At 40.6% G+C, this 19,210-nt stretch overlaps 1 protein-coding gene across 1 annotated transcript in view; it reads right to left on the bottom strand.

Moving 5' to 3' along the window:
* Nucleotides 1–383: 383 nt before the first annotated feature.
* Nucleotides 384–19,210, bottom strand: part of ASS1 (argininosuccinate synthase 1) — a 681,159-nt gene continuing 662,332 nt past the window's right edge. Inside the window, exon 16 of the mRNA XM_044057968.1 lies at nt 384–615. Coding sequence (XP_043913903.1) covers nt 567–615 — 49 coding nt within the window. The 3' untranslated portion in view covers nt 384–566. The remainder of the gene's footprint in view (nt 616–19,210) is intronic.

The raw sequence follows: 19,210 nt of genomic DNA, 5'->3' as shown, positions 1-19,210 counted from the left end.
AAAAGGCAAATGACTTAGCTTTAGAAGTACAATACCATCATTTTCTAAGGATAACAAGGAAAAGGTGATATTTAAGGCAGAAAGGAAAAAAGAAATGTAAATAACATGCTCATTCAATCTCTCTTAAATGAGTTTTTTTAAACCATTTTCCTCACAACTGCATGCTCTTTCTGAATTGATAGATTTGAAGAAAATAAAATGAGAAGCAGGCTGAAGGATTGTTTTTCAGTAACAAAAGTAGCAAGCGCAGTAAATGTATTTGTCCTTCAGACTCACTTAAACCACTGGAAAAGCACAAAGGCAGTCTTCTAACAAAGAGTATGACCAGTAATGCACTCATAAAGAATTGCTGAACAGAAGAGGAAAAAACATTAACAGCTTTGTTTCTGTTATTTTAAATATATATATATATATTTATTGATTCCATTTCATTTCCAGAAGAAGCACTCAGTGAGACCATTTCCATCTATGATTCGCTTAAAAATGGTGTTACAACAACCACAATTAATAGCACTGTTCAGAAAAACTAACAAACACAGTGGTAGCAGCTGACATTTGATTCAGTTTCAATTCTTTGACACTGCTTTGCTCTGTAGACGGTGATATTCTTTTAGTCTGTAAAAGAAAGCAAAGAAAAATTGGTAGCAGAATTGGTGTGCCATTTACAGAATCCCACATCTCATTTTTTACAATAACTTTCAGACAAGAAAAAGGTCAAAGAAATTATGGCTAAAACGATTACAGGTTAAATCTCTTTATTTACAACTGACAAGGTGTCACATTTTACTGCCCCAATTTCAAATGTTTCCCGTCACACAGATGCAAATGGTCCTGCTAATAAAAAAAACAATTCAGTAGCATCCTATCCTCTAAAAGTCAGTATAAGTGATACAAGTTCTGGATATGAATGTTATGTATGCCATTAAACTACAAACTGCTATTTTTTTCCTTGTTTAGCACAAATAACGGATTCTAAATTTTTACAGTATCAAACAAAATGTGTCAAAGAAAACTGGTCTTTAGTACAATAACTACATTTTTACAATTTAAGTAACTTATTTTATAGGGTCCACATAATACTATTACTGCTGGGTTTACTCGGACTACATGATGGTTGTCTTAGCAGCAATATCCAAAACTGGTTTATTTATGGCTGCTATATGAAACCAGTTAGGAAGAAGAATGCATAAACATGGCACTTACTGGCCATATATTCTTTGCCTTATATTCACATTTCACATTAAAAAATACTTTTACTCACCTTTCTATACCGTATTTTTATTTTATTTCAGGAACAAGAATTGCCCCCTTGTTATTATCACTTCATCATTCTCTTTCGGCTTTTCCCGTTAGGGGTCGCCACAGCGGATCATCTCTTTCCATTTCTTCCTATCCTCTGCATCTTGCTCTGTCACACCAACCGCCTGCATGTCCTCTCTCACCACGTCCATAAACCTTATCTTAGGCCTTCCTCTATTCCTCTTACCTGGCAGCTCCATCCTTAGCATCTTTTTCCCAATATACCCATCATCCCTCCTCAGCACATGTCCAAACCAACGCAATCTCGTCTCTCTTGCTTTGTCTCCAAACTGTCCAACATGAGCTGACCCTCTAATATACCGATTCCTAATCCTATCCATCCTAGTCACACCGATTGCAAATCTTAACATCTTTAACTCTGCCACATCCAGCTCTGACTCCTGCCTTTTTGTCAATGCCACTGTCTCCAACCCATATAACATAGCTGGTCTCACTACACTCTTGTAGACCTTCCTTTCACTCTTACGGATACCCGTCTGTCACAAATCACTCCTGACACTCTTCTCCACCCATTCCACCCTGCCTGTACTCTCTTCTTCACCTCTCTTCCACATTCACCATTACTCTGAACTGTTGATCCCAAGTACTTAAACTCGTCCACCTTTACCAACTCTACTCCCTGCATCCTCACCATTCCTCTACCCTCCCTCTCATTTACACACATATATTCTGTCTTAGCCCTGCTGACCCTCATTCCTCTGCTCTCTAGAGCATATCTCCACCTCTCCAGAGTCTCCTCAACCTGATTCCTACTCTCACTACAGATCACAATGTCATCTGCAAACATCATAGTCCATGGGGCCTCCTGTCTGATCTCATCTGTCAACCTGTCCATCACCACTGCAAATAAGAAAGGACTCAGAGCTGATCCTTGATGTAATCCCACCTCCACCTTAAATGGATCTGTCACTCCCACTGCAGTCCTCACCACTGTCACACTACCCTCGTACATATCCTGTACCACTCTTACGCACTTCTCTGCCACTCCCGACTTCCTCATACAATACCACAACTCTTCTCTAGGCACCCTGTCATATGCTTTCTCCAAGTCTACAAAGACGCAATGCAACTCCTTCTGACCTTCTCTGTATTTCTCCATCAACACTCTCAGAGCAAACATTGCATCTGTAGTGCTCTTTCCTGGCATGAAACCATACTGCTGATCACTAATCATCACCTCCCTTCTTAACCTTGCTTCCACTACTCTTTCCCATAACTTCAAGCTGTGACTAATCAGTTTTATCCCTCTGTAGTTACTGCAGCTCTGCACATCACCCTTATTCTTAAAGATAGGTACCAAAACACTTTTCTCCACTCCTCAGGCATCCTCTGACTTTCCAAAATTTCATTAAACAATCTAGTTAGAAATTCCACTGCCATTTCTCCTAAGCACCTCCATGCTTCCATTGGTATGTCATCTGGGCCAACAGCCTTTCCATTCTTCATCCTCTTCATAGCTGCCCTTACTTCCTCCTTGCTAATCTGTTTCACTTCCTGATTCACTATCCCCACATCATCCAACCTTCTCTCTCTCTCATTCTCTTCATTCATCAGCCTCTCAAAATACTCTTTCCATCTACTCAACACACTCTCCTCTCTTGTGAGTACCTTTCCCTCACTATCCTTTATCACCCTTACATGCTGCACATCTTTCCCAGCTCTGTCCCTCTGTCTAGCTAATCGGTACAGGTCCTTTTCTCCCTCTTTAGTGTCCAATCTCTCATACAACTCTCCATATGCCCTATCCTTAGCTTTTGCCACCTCTCTCTTTGCCATGCCTCATCTCCTTATACTCATGTCTACTTTCTTCATCTCTTTGACAATCCCACTTCTTCTTCGCCAGCCTCTTCCTCTGTATACTCTCCTGTACTTCCTCATTCCACCACCAGGTCTCCTTGTCCTCCTTCCTCTGTCCAGATGTCACACCAAGCACCTTTCTAGCAGTCACCCTTACTAGTTCTGCTGTAGTTACCCAGCTATTCGGTAACTCTCCACTGCCTCCCAGTGCCTGTCTTAACTCTTCCCTAAACTCCACTTCACAATCACCCTTTTTTAACTTCCACCATTTAATCCTTGGCACAGCTTTCACATTCCTCCTCCTCTTCTTGATCACCAACGTCATTCTACATACCACTAATCTATGCTGCTTAACTACACTTTCACCTGCCACCACTTTACAGTCTCCAATCTCCTTAAGACTGGCCCTCCTACATAATATATAATCAACTTGTGAGCATCTTCCTCCACTCTTGTACGTCACCCTATGCTCCACCCTCTTCTTAAAATATTATTCACCACAGCCATGTCCATCCTTTTCAAAATCCACAATCATATGACCTTCTGCATTCCTCTCCTTAACACCATACCTACCCATCACTTCCTCATCCCTCTGTTCACTTCACCAACATGCCCATTAAAGTCCGCTCCAATCACTAGTCTCTCACCCTTGGGTACACTCACCACAACTTCATCCAACTCACTCCAAAATTTCTCTTTCTCTTCCATCGCACACCCAACTTGAGGAGCATATGCACTAACAACATTCATCATTACACCATCAATTTCGAAGCTTCATAAACATCACTCGGTCAGACACTCTCTTCACGTCTAAAACACTCTTGGCATATTGTTCCTTTAGTATAACCCCTACCCCATTTCTCCTGCCATCCACACCATGATAAAACAATTTGAACCCGCTTTCCTAAACACCTGGCCTTACTTCCTTCAATCTGGTCTCTTGCACACACAATATATCAACCTTCCTTCTCTCCATCATATCAGCTAGCTCTCTTCCTATACCAGTCATACTGCCAACATTCAAAGTTCCTACCCTCACTGCTACACTCCTAACCTTCCTCCTATCTTCCTGCCTTTGGGCACGCCGCCTCCTCTTCTCCTTCGGCCAACAGTAGCCCAATTTCCGCCAGCACCCTGTTGGCTAACAGTACTGGTGGCGGTCGTTGTTAACCCGGGCCTCGACCGAACCGGTATGCAATTATGAAAAGTTCTCCGCATCAGTAATTTTTGGCAGAAGTTTTATGCCGGATGCCCTTCCTGACGCAACCCTCCCCATTTATCCGGGCTTGGGACCGGCACAAAGAAATGCACTGGCTTGTGCATCCCCAGTGGCTGGGTTCACTTAAAGAGGCAAATTCATCAGTCTATGATTAGCTCAAGATGTGAACACACAACTGGGTGCTAAAGAATTATTTTCTAGAGCACAGCTTCAGTGTAGCAAATCATTTATTTATTTTGCTATACTTATCTCTCCTGCAGTACAAATAGGAAGACAGCAGAAAGAGCATCATATGGAAAAAAAGGGCTCTGATTTCTATTTGGAATTTATGAGAAGGAAAAAAGAAATCCTTCACCATCTTCCAGTAGATGCTAGCCATAGGTGTGAGCACGACTGTCTCAAGACCTCAGCATGTAAGGAGGTCTCACTGAAAACTGCAAAGGACACCAAGCACAGACCAGTTTTGGCTGGGAGACGGGCATTTTTTTCAAGAACCACTAATGTCAGCAAGCTGTCTAGAAAGGGTGTTGACCGCAACACCATAGAAATGTAATATGGAAAATAATTTGTTTGTTACTTTTTCTAAATGTAGCAGTATACAGTTTGCCTTAAATTCATATACCTTTCTAATTAAAAATTAAGCATTTCATTGTAATATATTTTCTATAAAACCTCCTTGTCAAAGTCACAGATTTAACTGTAAAGTCTTGGAAAATGTTAACCTTTGACAGTGGTACATGATACATGGCATGGTGGCTGAATATTACATCTATGCCTATTGCTACAGATTAACTCTCATTATTCTTTGATAGATGAAAGATAAAAAAATAGCACAGAGACCAGTGTAGTGGAAAAGTTATGGCATTTGAAATGAAAGGAGAAAAATATGTGGAAGCTATCAGAATGCAGAATATGAAATTCTATAGATTGTGAAAGGGGAAGCTGTGTCAAAGGAATCATGTTGATAGATCGACACCTTTTCACCTGACAGCAAAAACTCCAAAAATGTTTCATTAAAAGCACTTTCAGTATTTTTTTTTTTGCAGGGGTGTAGGCACCCCTTGCACCCCCATGTGGGATGGTATCCTGGTGCAAAATTTCCTAAGCTGTTTGTTTTCTGGAGAAGCAAAAAGTTCTGTCTCTGTGCCCCCTCCCCTCACACACACTTTTAGGTCAAGTTCAGAAATACACCTTGCATGGCATCCAGTCATGTGAGTCTGATAAAAAAAATTCTCGGACTGTAGGAGGCCTTGAGGATCAATTCAAACTTCTTAGATCCTATGCACACATTGCTAGCCTGCACAACATCTAAAGTGGGTCACACCCTATTTGTTGATTTTCTGCATTACTGTGATGTTGTCTGTCAAGATATACAACATTCTCAGCAGTCAAATAAGTCTGTATGACTTGACGGTTAGGATGACTGTCATTATCAATTTTATGCTAAAGTATCTTCTCCTGAGGTTCTTGCCCCATTTCCTTTTGATGCTGGGTTCCCTACATGTGCCATCAAGACTATGTTTAAGGCATCTGTGGTGACTATGTGCCTAGGCCTACCTTGAAGAGCACCCACAAATGAAGGTGCACCCAATGATTCTGCCATGGGTGCTCTTTTCTGATGCAGGGTAGAAAATGGACAGGGCATTACCAGATATGCTTGCACCAGCTAGTTTTTTAGTACCACTGTAGCTTCCTCGTTTATAACCATGGTAGTGACAACATCAAAATGGTAGAAGTTACATACCCCAGTATTTTTAAGAATTCCCTTGCGGCAATATGAGTCTGTTGTGTTACTGTCTGAAAATAAATTGCTAGACAAAAACACTTGCTTGGGGATGGTGGTAGAAAATGCCTTTTTTGTTCTGTGTTCATCAGTGTTTTCAGAAACAGAACTGATCTTGTGGTTACCAGATGGCTTTTGGTAGGTTTAGAGAGAGACCCAGGGACTAAAACTGAGTCAGTGTAAACTTATAGGTTTGACTGTTCCTTTCCTGCACACATGCTCAAACCACTATAATCTGTTTTGTCTGACGTTTTCTGCAATTACAGCTATTTTGATATCTGCTCTGATGTCATCATTTCCTCTTCTGCTCCATGGTGTGCATCCTACTACCCTTCTCAAACATTTCATCTCCATCACTTCAAGCTTTCTCAACCACCCTGCCTTCACTGCCTGGGTTTCTACCATACATAAGTACTGGTCTAACTCCTGTTTTGTACACCTAACTTTACAACTTCTTTGGCATTCTTCTGTTTCACAGTATTCCTGACACTCTGTGCCATTTCGCTGCAGTTCATCTGATTCCAGCTTTTATTTCCTCCTTCAGACTTCCCTCCTCCATGTGCACACCTCCCACATACCTGCAGCTGCTAACCTGTTATACTGTTTTCCCTTCTATATCAGCTTCAAGCTTCTTCTGATTTCCCACATTTGCTGCCATGATCACGGTCTTGCTTCTACTAGGTTTCATCCCAGCTGCTTTTAGTTTTTGCACTGTAGTTCCTTATCATTTGCTGAAGTTCCTGGTGAGGGCTCACAAATGAGCCAAGATGCACACCCCTCCCCATTGGGAGTCCAGATATTCATACTTTTGTTACTGGGTCCCCATACATAAACAGCACTAATTATGCCAATGTTTCTGGGACTTCAAAGCACTGTATTACTGCACAAATCAGCATTCTTAAGACCTTGTCATATGCTTTCCCAAAGTGTAGGAATGACCACTTGTCTTTCCTCTACAATAGTTCCTCTCCACTATCTCTTTCATTGTAAACATCAGGTCAAATGTACTGTATCCTTTTCTGAAGCCAGTTTATTGCCCATCTTAATTTCTCCTTCTTTGTGTATCTGTTTATTAATTAGCCTCTCCAGCACTTTTATGCAGTATATCAGAAACACTGTAATATCTAAAAGCAAGTGAAAAGTAAAGTACCCAATGCTGAACTGCATTAGTATTTGTACTGCTCAGTACTCTAAGGTATAACAAATAAACGGGGTGCAGCTGGCAGACCTGCATCTTTGCTAACAGGTTCAGTCATGAAGACCTCCAACACTTGCTTCTGAAATACTTATTTTATTTTGTTTCCTCGGGGTAATAATGCTTCATCTCAAAGCAACATCTTGAATGCTTTCATCTGCACACATCACCATCTTGACCGAAAGAAGGGGCTATACTGGTTGGGAGCTGCAAATACATGACTGGAGCCAGGAGAAGCTGCAGCTATGGAACATTCTTAATGTGCGGAGTCTGTCAAAATGTGGCAATGGTGATGAGCAAAAATTGAAGCATTTCAGTGCCATGCTCACCTACCTTTGTGTAGGCAGGCATAACCAATAATAAAAACACCAATAGTCAGATAGCAAGACATTTGTCAGCTGACTTGGTTCCCTGCTTAACCAGCACAGAGCATTTATCACAAATGACCAGTTTCAGCCTTAGCCCAGGAAAGCATTAGTGATCTATTGCAAAAGGTAAAGTTTGTATAATTATACAATTGTTCATAATGTACATGAATTACATACAGTAACAGAGGTAAACATACATGCATGCAATTACTGTATGGTTGTAAAGACAAGTGAGCAGTTTGTAAAATATGCTTTGCATTGTTACATAAAGTTATATACAAATTAATATTTCTGTTAATAGAGGAGGGTTATATGGCTGAGACTGCTTGCAATACAGACCTAGACTTTGAAGTACTTTAGTACTTTTTTGCTCAGTTAAACCTAAGCTCTCCTGGACACTGCCTACCCAACAATGGGTTATGGTGGGGCAACACAGAACAGCCAGTAGGAGTACAGCAGGAAGGGCATCAGGCAGGAGAAGATTTTGCTGCAACAATGCAACCAAAGATTCAGCTTTGGAGGGCATCATGCAGAAATAAACCTGATCCAGTTTCCTCTGTACCAAGAATAGCACATTTAACTACAGAAACTGTGCTTTTTACTGAATGAGCCCAAAGCCCCCGAGTCACCTGAAATCAGGCATTGTAGTAAATTATGTTTTGGGTAGCTAACCTGCTGGGACTCTGCAATGCAAGTCAGCAAACATATGCTAACCCTGGGCATCTTACCCACAGTGACTACATTCATGAGGTATTTGGTGTGTTGTACATTAGTACATCTGTATGTAATGACCACAGTCACTCCTGTCTCTCAGTCATTTTCAACAATGAATTAAAGCCCTATATTTCCCTGTGCTTTTCATGAAAATATAATTAACTTTAATGGTTAAAAACAGATTTTTTTTTACAATAAGATCCAGTGCACTTAATATTATATGTCATATTTTTCCAATACTGACGTTACAACTGTCATAACCACAGTTGTTATACTCTTCTCCAAAAGCAGCATAAACTCAACAGAAAAATGCTCAGCAAACAAGGATGACTAATGAAGTATGCCTTAATAGACCATTGAATACATCTTACTTTGAAAAAGTGTCCATTTTTAGTGTACTTAAAATCAGAAATGTAGCTGGTTCATCTGGTACCCTGTCCTGTTACCAAATACTAGCCTCCCAGCTCTTCGAGTGCAACAAAAAAAAAAATCCAATCCTACTGGCACACCAAACAGGTAGATAGATGCAGGACATGCCTCCCCTCTTTCCTGCTCCAGCCAATCAAGTTCCATTTCAGTGCCCTGCCCTGCCCCTTCTTCCTTTCAATTCAGAAAAAAAAAGATACAAAGAAACAAAAAATATATACAGTTTATACCTTGCACAATGCTCTACAACACTCAGGTCTTAGTTAAAAAAAGAAATAGTTTCCCTTTCAAACTATAGCAAACCGTTTGCTTAAGTTACTAGAGTTAATACCCCACATGCAGTAATGCAACACTCATATTTCTGTTAAATAAACAAAAAAGATTTTTTTCTTTTAAACTGTAGCAAACTGCTTGCTACTGTGTAGCACTGGAAGACAGAATTCAGTCATACTCCTACTTCTAATTACACTCAATTAACTCATTATTTAACTTACAACTTGTTTCTTTCTTTTACACTAAAAAAAATGCAATATACTTGTAATGCCCCTAGGCAAGGCCAGTAATCAAGGAGCCCGAATCCTCACCACTGACACTGGAGAGGATGTGCGCTTGGAATACAAATAGATACACTCAGTATTTCCAGGTGCAGCTCTCTGCACCAAGCCCAATTTCCCTTAAGAGCACACACGAAATACACTCAGTGAGGGGTCTTGATGTCTCTATCTGTCTCCCTCCAGGACTCCAATAAGACCCCTCCCACTGGTACAGCTGTAGGGTTAGGTCCTCAGCAGAGTGTCCAAGCCAAGACCTCCAGCACCCTCTCAGCTCAGTGCTTGGTGTCCCTGCTCCAAGAAGCTGACAATCACGCTGTGAGATTTGCTTTTAAACACCCACACACACACACACACACACACACACACACAGGAAAGGCTGGCACAGATTACCTGCTATGTCCCCTTCTGCCCAAAGTATAAGGTAGTTATCACTGCCACCAGACATTCCACAATCATCTACTCTAAGGCCCTTAACAAAGGGTGTCCAATTATACTGTGTAATATTAATACTAATAGAAAGGGTAGTATTTGACTAAGACAGCTAGGCCTTCTGGAATGGCCCACACAGTGTCACCAAATAAGTAAAAGCTCTCTCAAAAGTTAACTACTTTCTACAAGGACCAACCACGATAAAAGTTTAAATATATTTAATAACAAATAATAACAGAACAAGAAAATACTAGATATATATTTACAGTAAACCACATAGTTCAAATCACAGGAGATACTGAAAGTAACATTGATGGACAGACTCATACAAATAAAGTAAAACTAAGCTTCACTATATTCCTGACTGAATCTAAGAGAATTACTGTTCCCTAATAACTTACTTGGTAGAACAAGGCACAAATTAAATATGTGAGCAGTCTTTCTAGTCAAGTTCCCCAAAAAAGAATACTCAACACTCAGAGATTACTCCCTGTAAAACATAACATCCAAGATGGCTTGCAGAATGACTTCTTGTTCTAGGTTCTCACAATACCCCCTCTGAAGCTGAGACAGGAATTTAGCATAGAAGGCTACCGTACACATCTAAATGTTTATGGCAGTGACTGGGGCTTCCCCACTTTTTAGTGAGCTAATGAACAAAGCCTTCTTCCAGACTTACCGTCTCTGGTTCTATTCAGCACTGTGTTGTGCTGTTTTAAAATTTAACAGCTCATTTACATTTCCCCTTATTTTTCTTAAAGTAAGCTATCTGGTTAACCTCTGCTGCCCCAATGTCCTCTACTAAGACATATACATTTAATTCAGTTACAATAATACATGTACATTTCTTTTCATTCCAACAGGGTGCACTGTTGATACATTTTAACAGCAGCAAACCTTACAAATACATTTTCAGCACAAGCATCTGTACAAATCAGTTTTATATACAAATGACATACAATTATTTACAAAATTCCAGCTAGCTGTGCTGGCACAAGTCATACAGCCACTGCCCTACTTCTCCTGGCATGGCTGTCAGTATCTATCATCACAATACTAACACCAAAAATGGGCCTCTGCTATTTTCCGTCATGCTTTTACATCCTTTCCACTCTATCCTACAACCTGCTTCTTCTGCCCTATGAGAATTTTTCTTCCAGGTAAATAATGACACATCTAATTCTTTCATACATGCTTTTACCTTCTATATATCTTACCCTCTTCATGTACAGTATCCCACTAGAATTCTTTATTTCAATACATCCTTACGTTATAATCCTTTCACTTCATATGTTATCTATCTTTTTCACACTCTTAACAATATCACTAGATAAGTTAGGTACTCTTAAATGTCAAATGTCTCTGTAATCAACTATCTCATGTTTCAATAACTCAAATGTGTATAAAAGGTACTCAGCATTATCCTATGTAATGTGATATTATATAACTCACTGCATTATTGTCTATATTGTGTTATATTTTTCTGTTATGTAATGTATTTATTATATGTGGAAATTTTCTCTCAGGGCCTCCACTGAAAATGGGAGAAATCCCAATTGGAACTTCCAGGAAATCAAACTAAATAAACAAATAAATAAAATGTAATTGGGTGCATGACTAGAAGACAAGGCCATTCATGGAATAAATGGCCTAAATGTACTAATATCAACAAAGGATAACTGTATGGTAATGTTAGTGAAAAAGTCCATTCTGTTTTTGAATGTACTTATTTTACTGTTAAGTGAACTGGACTACTTTGGCACCTTTTCAGTATCAACCAAAGTAAAGTTTAGAGAAAGGAGCAACCATAAAAAAGTACAAGAGAGACAGTGGTTTAAAAAAAAATAATAGCATTAGGCTATCTTAATAGACCATACTATAAGCAGCTATGCTCAATAAAATGAAGACTTGTTATTACACGCCAAAATGACACATATGGTCATTTTTAAGAAAATGTTACCATTATTCTATGCAGACTGAACAACATTTGGCTATTTAAGTAAAATGTACACATTATGCTATACAGAAAGTTTGCAAAGTGGTGAGGTGTGTGGCACTGGTTCTGTGGAGCAGTTTCTAACTGGAATGTCTTCTTAGCGGAGTCCACACGTCTTTTTTATGCCTGCATGGATCTTCAAAACATTGGGGTCTGTGGTTTTCTCCCATATCCTTAAGACATTGACAGTTGAAACTCATGTACAATAGTGTATAGTTATTTTTTTCTGCCTCATTTCTCCAAACTGTTAATGTTCTTCATACTGATCACTGCTGCAGTAGCCTTAGCTATATGGGTTATATTCTGCCAAGGAAATGACAGCCAGATAGTGTCCACAGCTTTAGGGCATCTTCCCTAAACTCAAACTGTCAAGCAGCTCAAACTGAGCTGACTATAAGACAAGTTTAGGTGCAAAGCTCTTCGCAGCTTTAATGCCGCTGAAGAGTATGCTTCTCTGAGGCTTTTGAGGATCAATGGTCGGCTTGTGTTTTCCTGAGCAGGCAGAGAGGTTCCCTTTGGGGGGAAGAACTTCCATTTTCTTTTTACTGATGTTTTATTGCTTTTCTCTCCAGGAAAAGTTATTTTAAAGCTAGGAGTGTTAAGTTTTAATGGACTGTCTTGAGACTGGGAATGGGAGTTGTCATAATGGCTGTGGTGTTTACCTCATAGAGACAAGGTACTGGGATTGATTCTTACCTTTGGGATGAGAATTTTGGCTTGGCTTAAAATGGCAACAAGGGCAGATAGCCTTGTACTAATCTATGAATCTATGACTGTAACTTACTTTTAAATGGATCACTCATTGTTTCTGTCAGTTTGAAAGTAGTGTTATCCAAACAATAAACTATTTTCTGTGGAGAAGTTGTCGTTATTTTAAGGTTGTGGGGTTACTATAGTGTTTGAAAGTGCTTTTTACTGTATTTTGTCATTCAAAAATAAATAAATAAATAAATAAATAAATAAATAAATAAACTTTTGTGGACTGGTAGTTTTACTGGCGTTGTTACTCATGGAACAGATTGTCACTCCCATGGTCCAGCCACAAAAAGATAAAAGTTAAGCAAACAGCCTTTGCCACCACATCAGGCTAGCAACTTACCTCAGCCACAGGTTGGTGACTCTGCTGCGGCCATTTGTTGTACCTCAGACCACTCACCTTTTACCCTGGATCCCTCTGGTGTAGCAGATACAGCCACTATGAATCAGGGGTTAGCCACGTCCTCTGTGGCTCTTGGGGTACTCTCAGTGGGGAAGAGAAAAGCTTCTTTGTCGGTCTTGGGAGAAGGAACAGGGAAGGTTTTCCTGTTCGGACAGAATGCAGTGCCCATCCTTGGGGAAGCACCAGCTGCCATTAGTAACACGATTGGCCCCATTTTTCCTGTCAAAAAGAAACAGAAAACGAAGCATGCGAACTATTCCTCCTCAAACTGGATGATAGGATCTTAATTCCTTTCACATACCTGTTTTTTCAGGATATGCAGCAGGTAATAATGGATGCAAGGAAGCCTGCTACTAGAAAATCATATATTAGCAGATGGAAAAGTTTTTCTAGTTGGTGACAACAACATAGCAAGCACCCATTCAGGGCAAGCTGTTCTCTGTTTTTATAGTATTTGTGAACATTACTATCCTATGGCTGTTATTATTCCTCTATCAAGGTTCATTTACCGGTCATTTCAGCATGCCTGCACATGGATCCTCCTCTTTCAAGGCAGCCCCATGTCAAAATGTTCTTGAAAAGGGTTTTGCATAACATGCCTCCAAGTAAACTGGTGGCCCCTCCTTGGGATCTTAATTTTATATTACAGAAATTAACACTTGCACCATTTGAACCAGCTAATCTGGCTGACTTGAGGTTCTTAACATGGAAGATGGTTTTATTGATTGCTCTGACCTCTGCAAGAAGGGTATTTTGAGTTGAAAGCTTTTATAGTGAGTCAGCCCTACCTTATTTTCCACAAAGATAGGGGTTATTAGAGAATTAATCTTTCTTTTTGCCTGAAGTGGCATATGAGTTTACTTTAAGTCTAAGTCAAACTCATCCCCCAACACAACCCAAATGACACATAGCCCGCAGACTCAGTATGCCACTCAACCACAGCCAATAAGGCAAAACAACGTACCTAACACACTAGTCATAGGTGACTCTATAGTCAGGCACACTGATGTCACACTCACCAAGCTAAACAAGGAGAAGGTTTCTGTCAGCTGCCTGTCGGGTGCCAGGATCCGCCACATAACCCACGTACTCAGGTCACTCCACAACAAGTACAAATATAACTCTGTCATTGTCCATGTTGGCATGAAAGACCTGAGATGTACCTCCCTGGACTACATGAAAAGAGACATGGAAGAGCTCTCCGATCTTGTAGCCCAGGCAGGTATGACCCTAGCCCTGAGAAGCATTCTGCCATCACCCAGAATGATGCCGCAGCACAAGGACAAAATGATTGACTTCAACAATTGGCTAAGCTTCTGGTGCCATTCTAGAGGATCCAGTATCTGTCTTCCTGGGATGACATGGTCGACAGACCACAATGCTTTGCCAGAGATGGCCTGCACCTGCCACCCCTGGGATTCTGGATACTGGCTAAGGTTCTTGCCAGCCCTATAGTGCCATTTTTAGGCAAGGTTCAAATGACAAATTTGCCACTGTAACAGGAACAGGCAAGCAAAAACTGAGGATGATGCTACTCAATGCTAGAAGTCTAAATCTCAAAATGCACTCACTCGAGGCACTCCTTAAAATGGAGAACATTGATATCTGTGCAGTGACTGAGACCTGGTTCAAGGCTCTAGAGAGCACCCCTGCACTACCAGGCTATAACGCATACCACACTTTTCGGCCATGTAACCTGGACCGGAACACCAAAGGCAGAGGTGTGTCCATATTCATTAAGGATATCCACACCTCCAGGCTAGTTGCTCAGCATAATGCAGCCGAGGTTATCCAAGTGCAACTAACTCTGGGCAAAACTGCAATCCAAACTGTAGCTTGCTAAAGATCACCCACCATGCCCCAGGATTCCCACTCCTCTTTTCTTGATGTACTGGAAAATATTAGGGTTCAGCCAAACACCCTAATAATGGGCGATTTCAAGTACCCCACCATTAACTGGGAAAACTACTCATGTACCAACTCCTCCGCTCAACGCTTTCTGGAATTCATAAACTCCAATGCCCTGGATCAACTTATCCACTCCCCCACCAGGGGCAACAATATCCTAGATCTAGTCATTACCAACATGAGTGATAGGTACTCCACACCTGAAGTCAACGCCTCATTGGTCTGATCCGACCATAAGCTAATTACCCTAGATATCAACATCCTGCCCCTACCCCCCATTAAGGAAACCATGGTAAAAAAATTTCTCCAAAGCCAACTTCATGCTTCTTAAGACAGAAGTGGTGAACTTCATGACACCCATGCAGATGGACAATACAGTTACGACTACTGAATCCTACACAATTGCACTTTATAAGCACTTACATGAGTGCATGGATTGCGCTATCCTAAACAGAACCAAGATGCTATCCTCCAAAAATAGAAAGCCAGTCTGGTGGTCCCCTGCCATAAACAAACTGTACAACGGAAGGAAGAAACCGTTGCAAAAGAGAGTAAAATCCCATGAGTGGAGGAGCTCCCTGGTCAGCCTCAGTAAGAAGCTGCGATCCCTGATAAAATCCTCCAAAGCTAGTTACGAAAACAAAATCGCCACTGATTCTAAAGGCAACCACAAAGCATTCTATAGCTATGTCAAGAATATCAGTGGCAACACTCAGATCTGCTCTGAGTTACAGCACAATGGCACTAAGTATACAGACCCAACTAATATTGCCAACATCCTGGCAGATAGGTTCAGTGCTAACTTTACCCACCTCTCACCCCCTAAAGAGCCCATCTCTATACCGGAAGAATGCAAAGTTCCTGTAATCACGGCTGCACAGGTAAAAACCACACTCTCCAAAGCCAAGAACACAGCATCCATGGGACCAAACAACATTCCAGGTTGCGTTCTACACGGACAACAGAACGAACTGGCACCATATATAAGTACCATGTTCAATCATAGCCTCACCTCAGGCTTTGTGTCTGCTGAATGGCGCAAAGCGACGGTTATCCCACTCCACAAAGGGGGAGCCACCACGGACCCCGGGAACTACCGCCCCCATTAGCCTGATGAGCCTGGTCTGCAAGGCCATGGAATGTATCATCATGGAACTTATAAACAAAGACATTGGTAATCTCCAAACTCTGGACCCCACCCAGTTCGGGTTTGTAAAAGGCAGATCATGTCTCCTAAACCTGATAGACTTCTTTGAAGCAGTCACCAAAGCCGTAGATAAGGGTAAGGTGGTTCACACAGCTTATCTAGATCTTGCCAAGGCTTTCAACACCATCCCCCACTCTGGAATTATAGATAAACTCACTAAACTAGGTATAAATCCCTATTTCACAAGATGAGTTGCCAACTGGCTCACTGACAGAACCCACACTGTGAAAGTAGCAGACTCCAAGTCCGACTTCAGACCAGTGACAAGTGGAGTACCACAGGGTTCAGTCCTGGGTCCTCTCATGTTTGGTATCTACTTCTCTGAAGTACAGGCTAACACAGAAGGTCTTTGGCTAACAAAGTTTGCAGATGACTGCAAACTAGGAGCCATAATCGAAACTCCTAACAATGTGGATATCCTACAAAAGGGCCTCACTGAGACAGATGCCTGGTGTCAAAGCCATGGCCTCAAGCTCAATGCCAAAAAAGTGCATGGTCATCCCCTTTGGTAAAAACTCTGTACCATGAACTACAACATAGGTGGTAGTATACTTAACACTGAAAGTGTGATAAGAGACCTTGGGACACAGGTGGACAGTAGTCTCTACTTTGATAATCACATCACCACAGTAGTCAGGAAATCCTTCTACGTGGCACACCTCATCAAAAAAGGTTTCTCATCCAGAAAAAAAGGTCATTGTTCCCCTTTACTCATCACTCATTAGACCCATTATAGAGTACAACGCCCCTTTTGGTATGCACCTCACAAGACATCTACAACAACTGGAAAGGCCGCAGAAATACCTCACAAAGAGGATTACCGGCCTCAAACAGATGCCCTATGCACACCGTCTCAAACAACTCTAGCTTTACTATGTCGCACATCGCCTACTTAGAGGTGATCTCTGCCTAACATACAAAGCTATGTCAAACCCAGAGCTGTTGGACATGCTCCACTTAAAAAAATCCCAATCCCCTCCGAGCTACACACTCTAGGGATCTAAACCTTGTCACCACAATAAACAGAACATGCCAGAGGGAAAGATTCCTGTCCCTGAGACCTCCCATACTCTGGAATAAACTGCCTATCTATATCAAACAAAGCTCCTCATTAGCACTCTTCAAGAAAAATCTTGATGATTGGATGGGAAATAGGAAATTCACCCCAGTGATTACCTCTGTGGCTCTGCTCGACAGTGGCACAGGAAAATTATTTTCTTGGGTGGCAAAAGCCAGGGTACCTTTTTTGGCTGGGCTTGTATAGGCCCCCGGGCCGATATCTCCCAGTTTTCTTTCCAGAACCTAAAAATGAGGAAGAAAGGGTACTCCATACATTGGATGGGTACAGACAACTCAGGTACTATCTTGACAGAACTAAATCTTTCAAATCATTGAATTAATTGTTCATTTCTTGTGAAAGTAAGAACAGATAACAGATGTCAAAACAGACTATTTCTTAGGTTCTCTGCTTTATTTCTGGCTCTATTCATGTTCAAAACCAGGATAAATATATCCCTAAATGTGAACAAGTACCTTTTCATTCCTTATACTTCCTTACTCTCCTTTCTTCACTTACTTCCTTACTGCTATCTGATTCTCTTCCATGACTTTCTGATTAAATACACCATACGCCTGTTTTTCTCTCACTTCATATTGTAATTCCTATTTCTATTAGACTAACTTACCTTAATGTCTCTACAAACTGTCTAAAATTTCTCTAAATATTAAATGATTGTCATATACCTTGTATCAGTTCTTAACCATTTTTTTGTATTATGTCTAATTTGTTATAATTATCTAAACTGCAGTTTTTTTCTTTTATTTTTGAAAATTGTAAAATTATTGTTCTTAAAATGTTTTGTAATAATTTGGTGCTTTTCTCCCTGGGACTCCACTGAAAATGGGCTTCTACCAAGTCGTACTTTCCTGGTAATCAAATGTCAATCAATTAATAAATAAATAAATACATTTCCAAATAGCTGCCTAAGGCTACTACCTTTTGCTATACTCACCATGACAAATCTATTCCGGGCATGGTCAAGTCCTGGTCAAGTCCCACTCTACAAGGACCTTGGCTTCTTCTATGGCTTTTTGGAAAGGGTTGGATTCTACAAGTATTCCAGAAGCTGCTACTTGGTCCTCTGTACATACTTTTACAAAGCAATATAAGCTGGATTCTTTCTCTTGATCATACTTTGCTAGGACCCGTCTCCTTTCACCTCCCAAATGTAGTTAGCTATGGCAATCTACCCATATAACTAAGGCTACTGCAGCAATGATCAATATGAAGGACAGTTGTGCAAGTTGAATTTACCATAACAGTAAATATTTGAATAATCACTGCTGCAGCAGCCACTCCCTCCCTCCACTCCCTTTGCTTTTTGGTGTGTTTTTTATGCCAGGGTGTGGACATTTATTTTTTGTTATTCCCATCGTTGTCCTTTCAGGGCTCAGCCTCCCTCTCTCTGCTGGCAGTAAATCTCTGAAGGCTTCATGCCCAAACTTGTCTTTTAGTCAGCTCAGCTCAAGCTGCTTGACAGTTTGGTGCGTGGAAGGTGCCCTGAAGCTTTGGAGGCTGACCGGCTGTTATATCCTTGGCAGGATATAACCCATATAACTAAGGTTACTGCAGCAGTGATCATTCAAACATCTACTGTTATGGTCAGTTCCACTTCCGTATCTGTACTTTTTACTATTGAATATCTTTGTTACACATTATCATACTGGGTAGCATACAGATTTCTTACAATCACACATTCTTTACCTAACTCGTTTCACAGTAAAACTACTTTTCAGCTGTAATGGACCATTACTGTTCCCCAAGAAAATATTCCTTTCTGATAGTTCATATCTGATCATCTACTACTACTGCACTTTCTCACTATATTTAAATTGTATTATTTCAAATCACATTTTATATTATGTTGCTGTTTTAAGCATACTATAATCGGTTACTTTGTGCCAATATATCATACTGTTATTAATCATATATCATATAATGTATTATGCTTGCCATTTGTTTACACTGTGTGTTTCCTCACATACATTATAAACTACTAGTGGAATATTTCTACTCAGGCATTGCAGCAAAGGACTCTAAAGCCCAAACAGACTTTCCCAGTAAAGAAATGCAAA

The sequence above is a fragment of the Protopterus annectens genome, chromosome 16.part0 (genome assembly GCF_019279795.1).
Source record: "Protopterus annectens isolate FY-2018-M chromosome 16.part0, PAN1.0, whole genome shotgun sequence".
NCBI lineage: Eukaryota > Metazoa > Chordata > Ceratodontiformes > Protopteridae > Protopterus > Protopterus annectens.
Note: the sequence above shows the minus strand (reverse complement) of the source record. Positions and strands in the feature narration are given on the sequence as shown.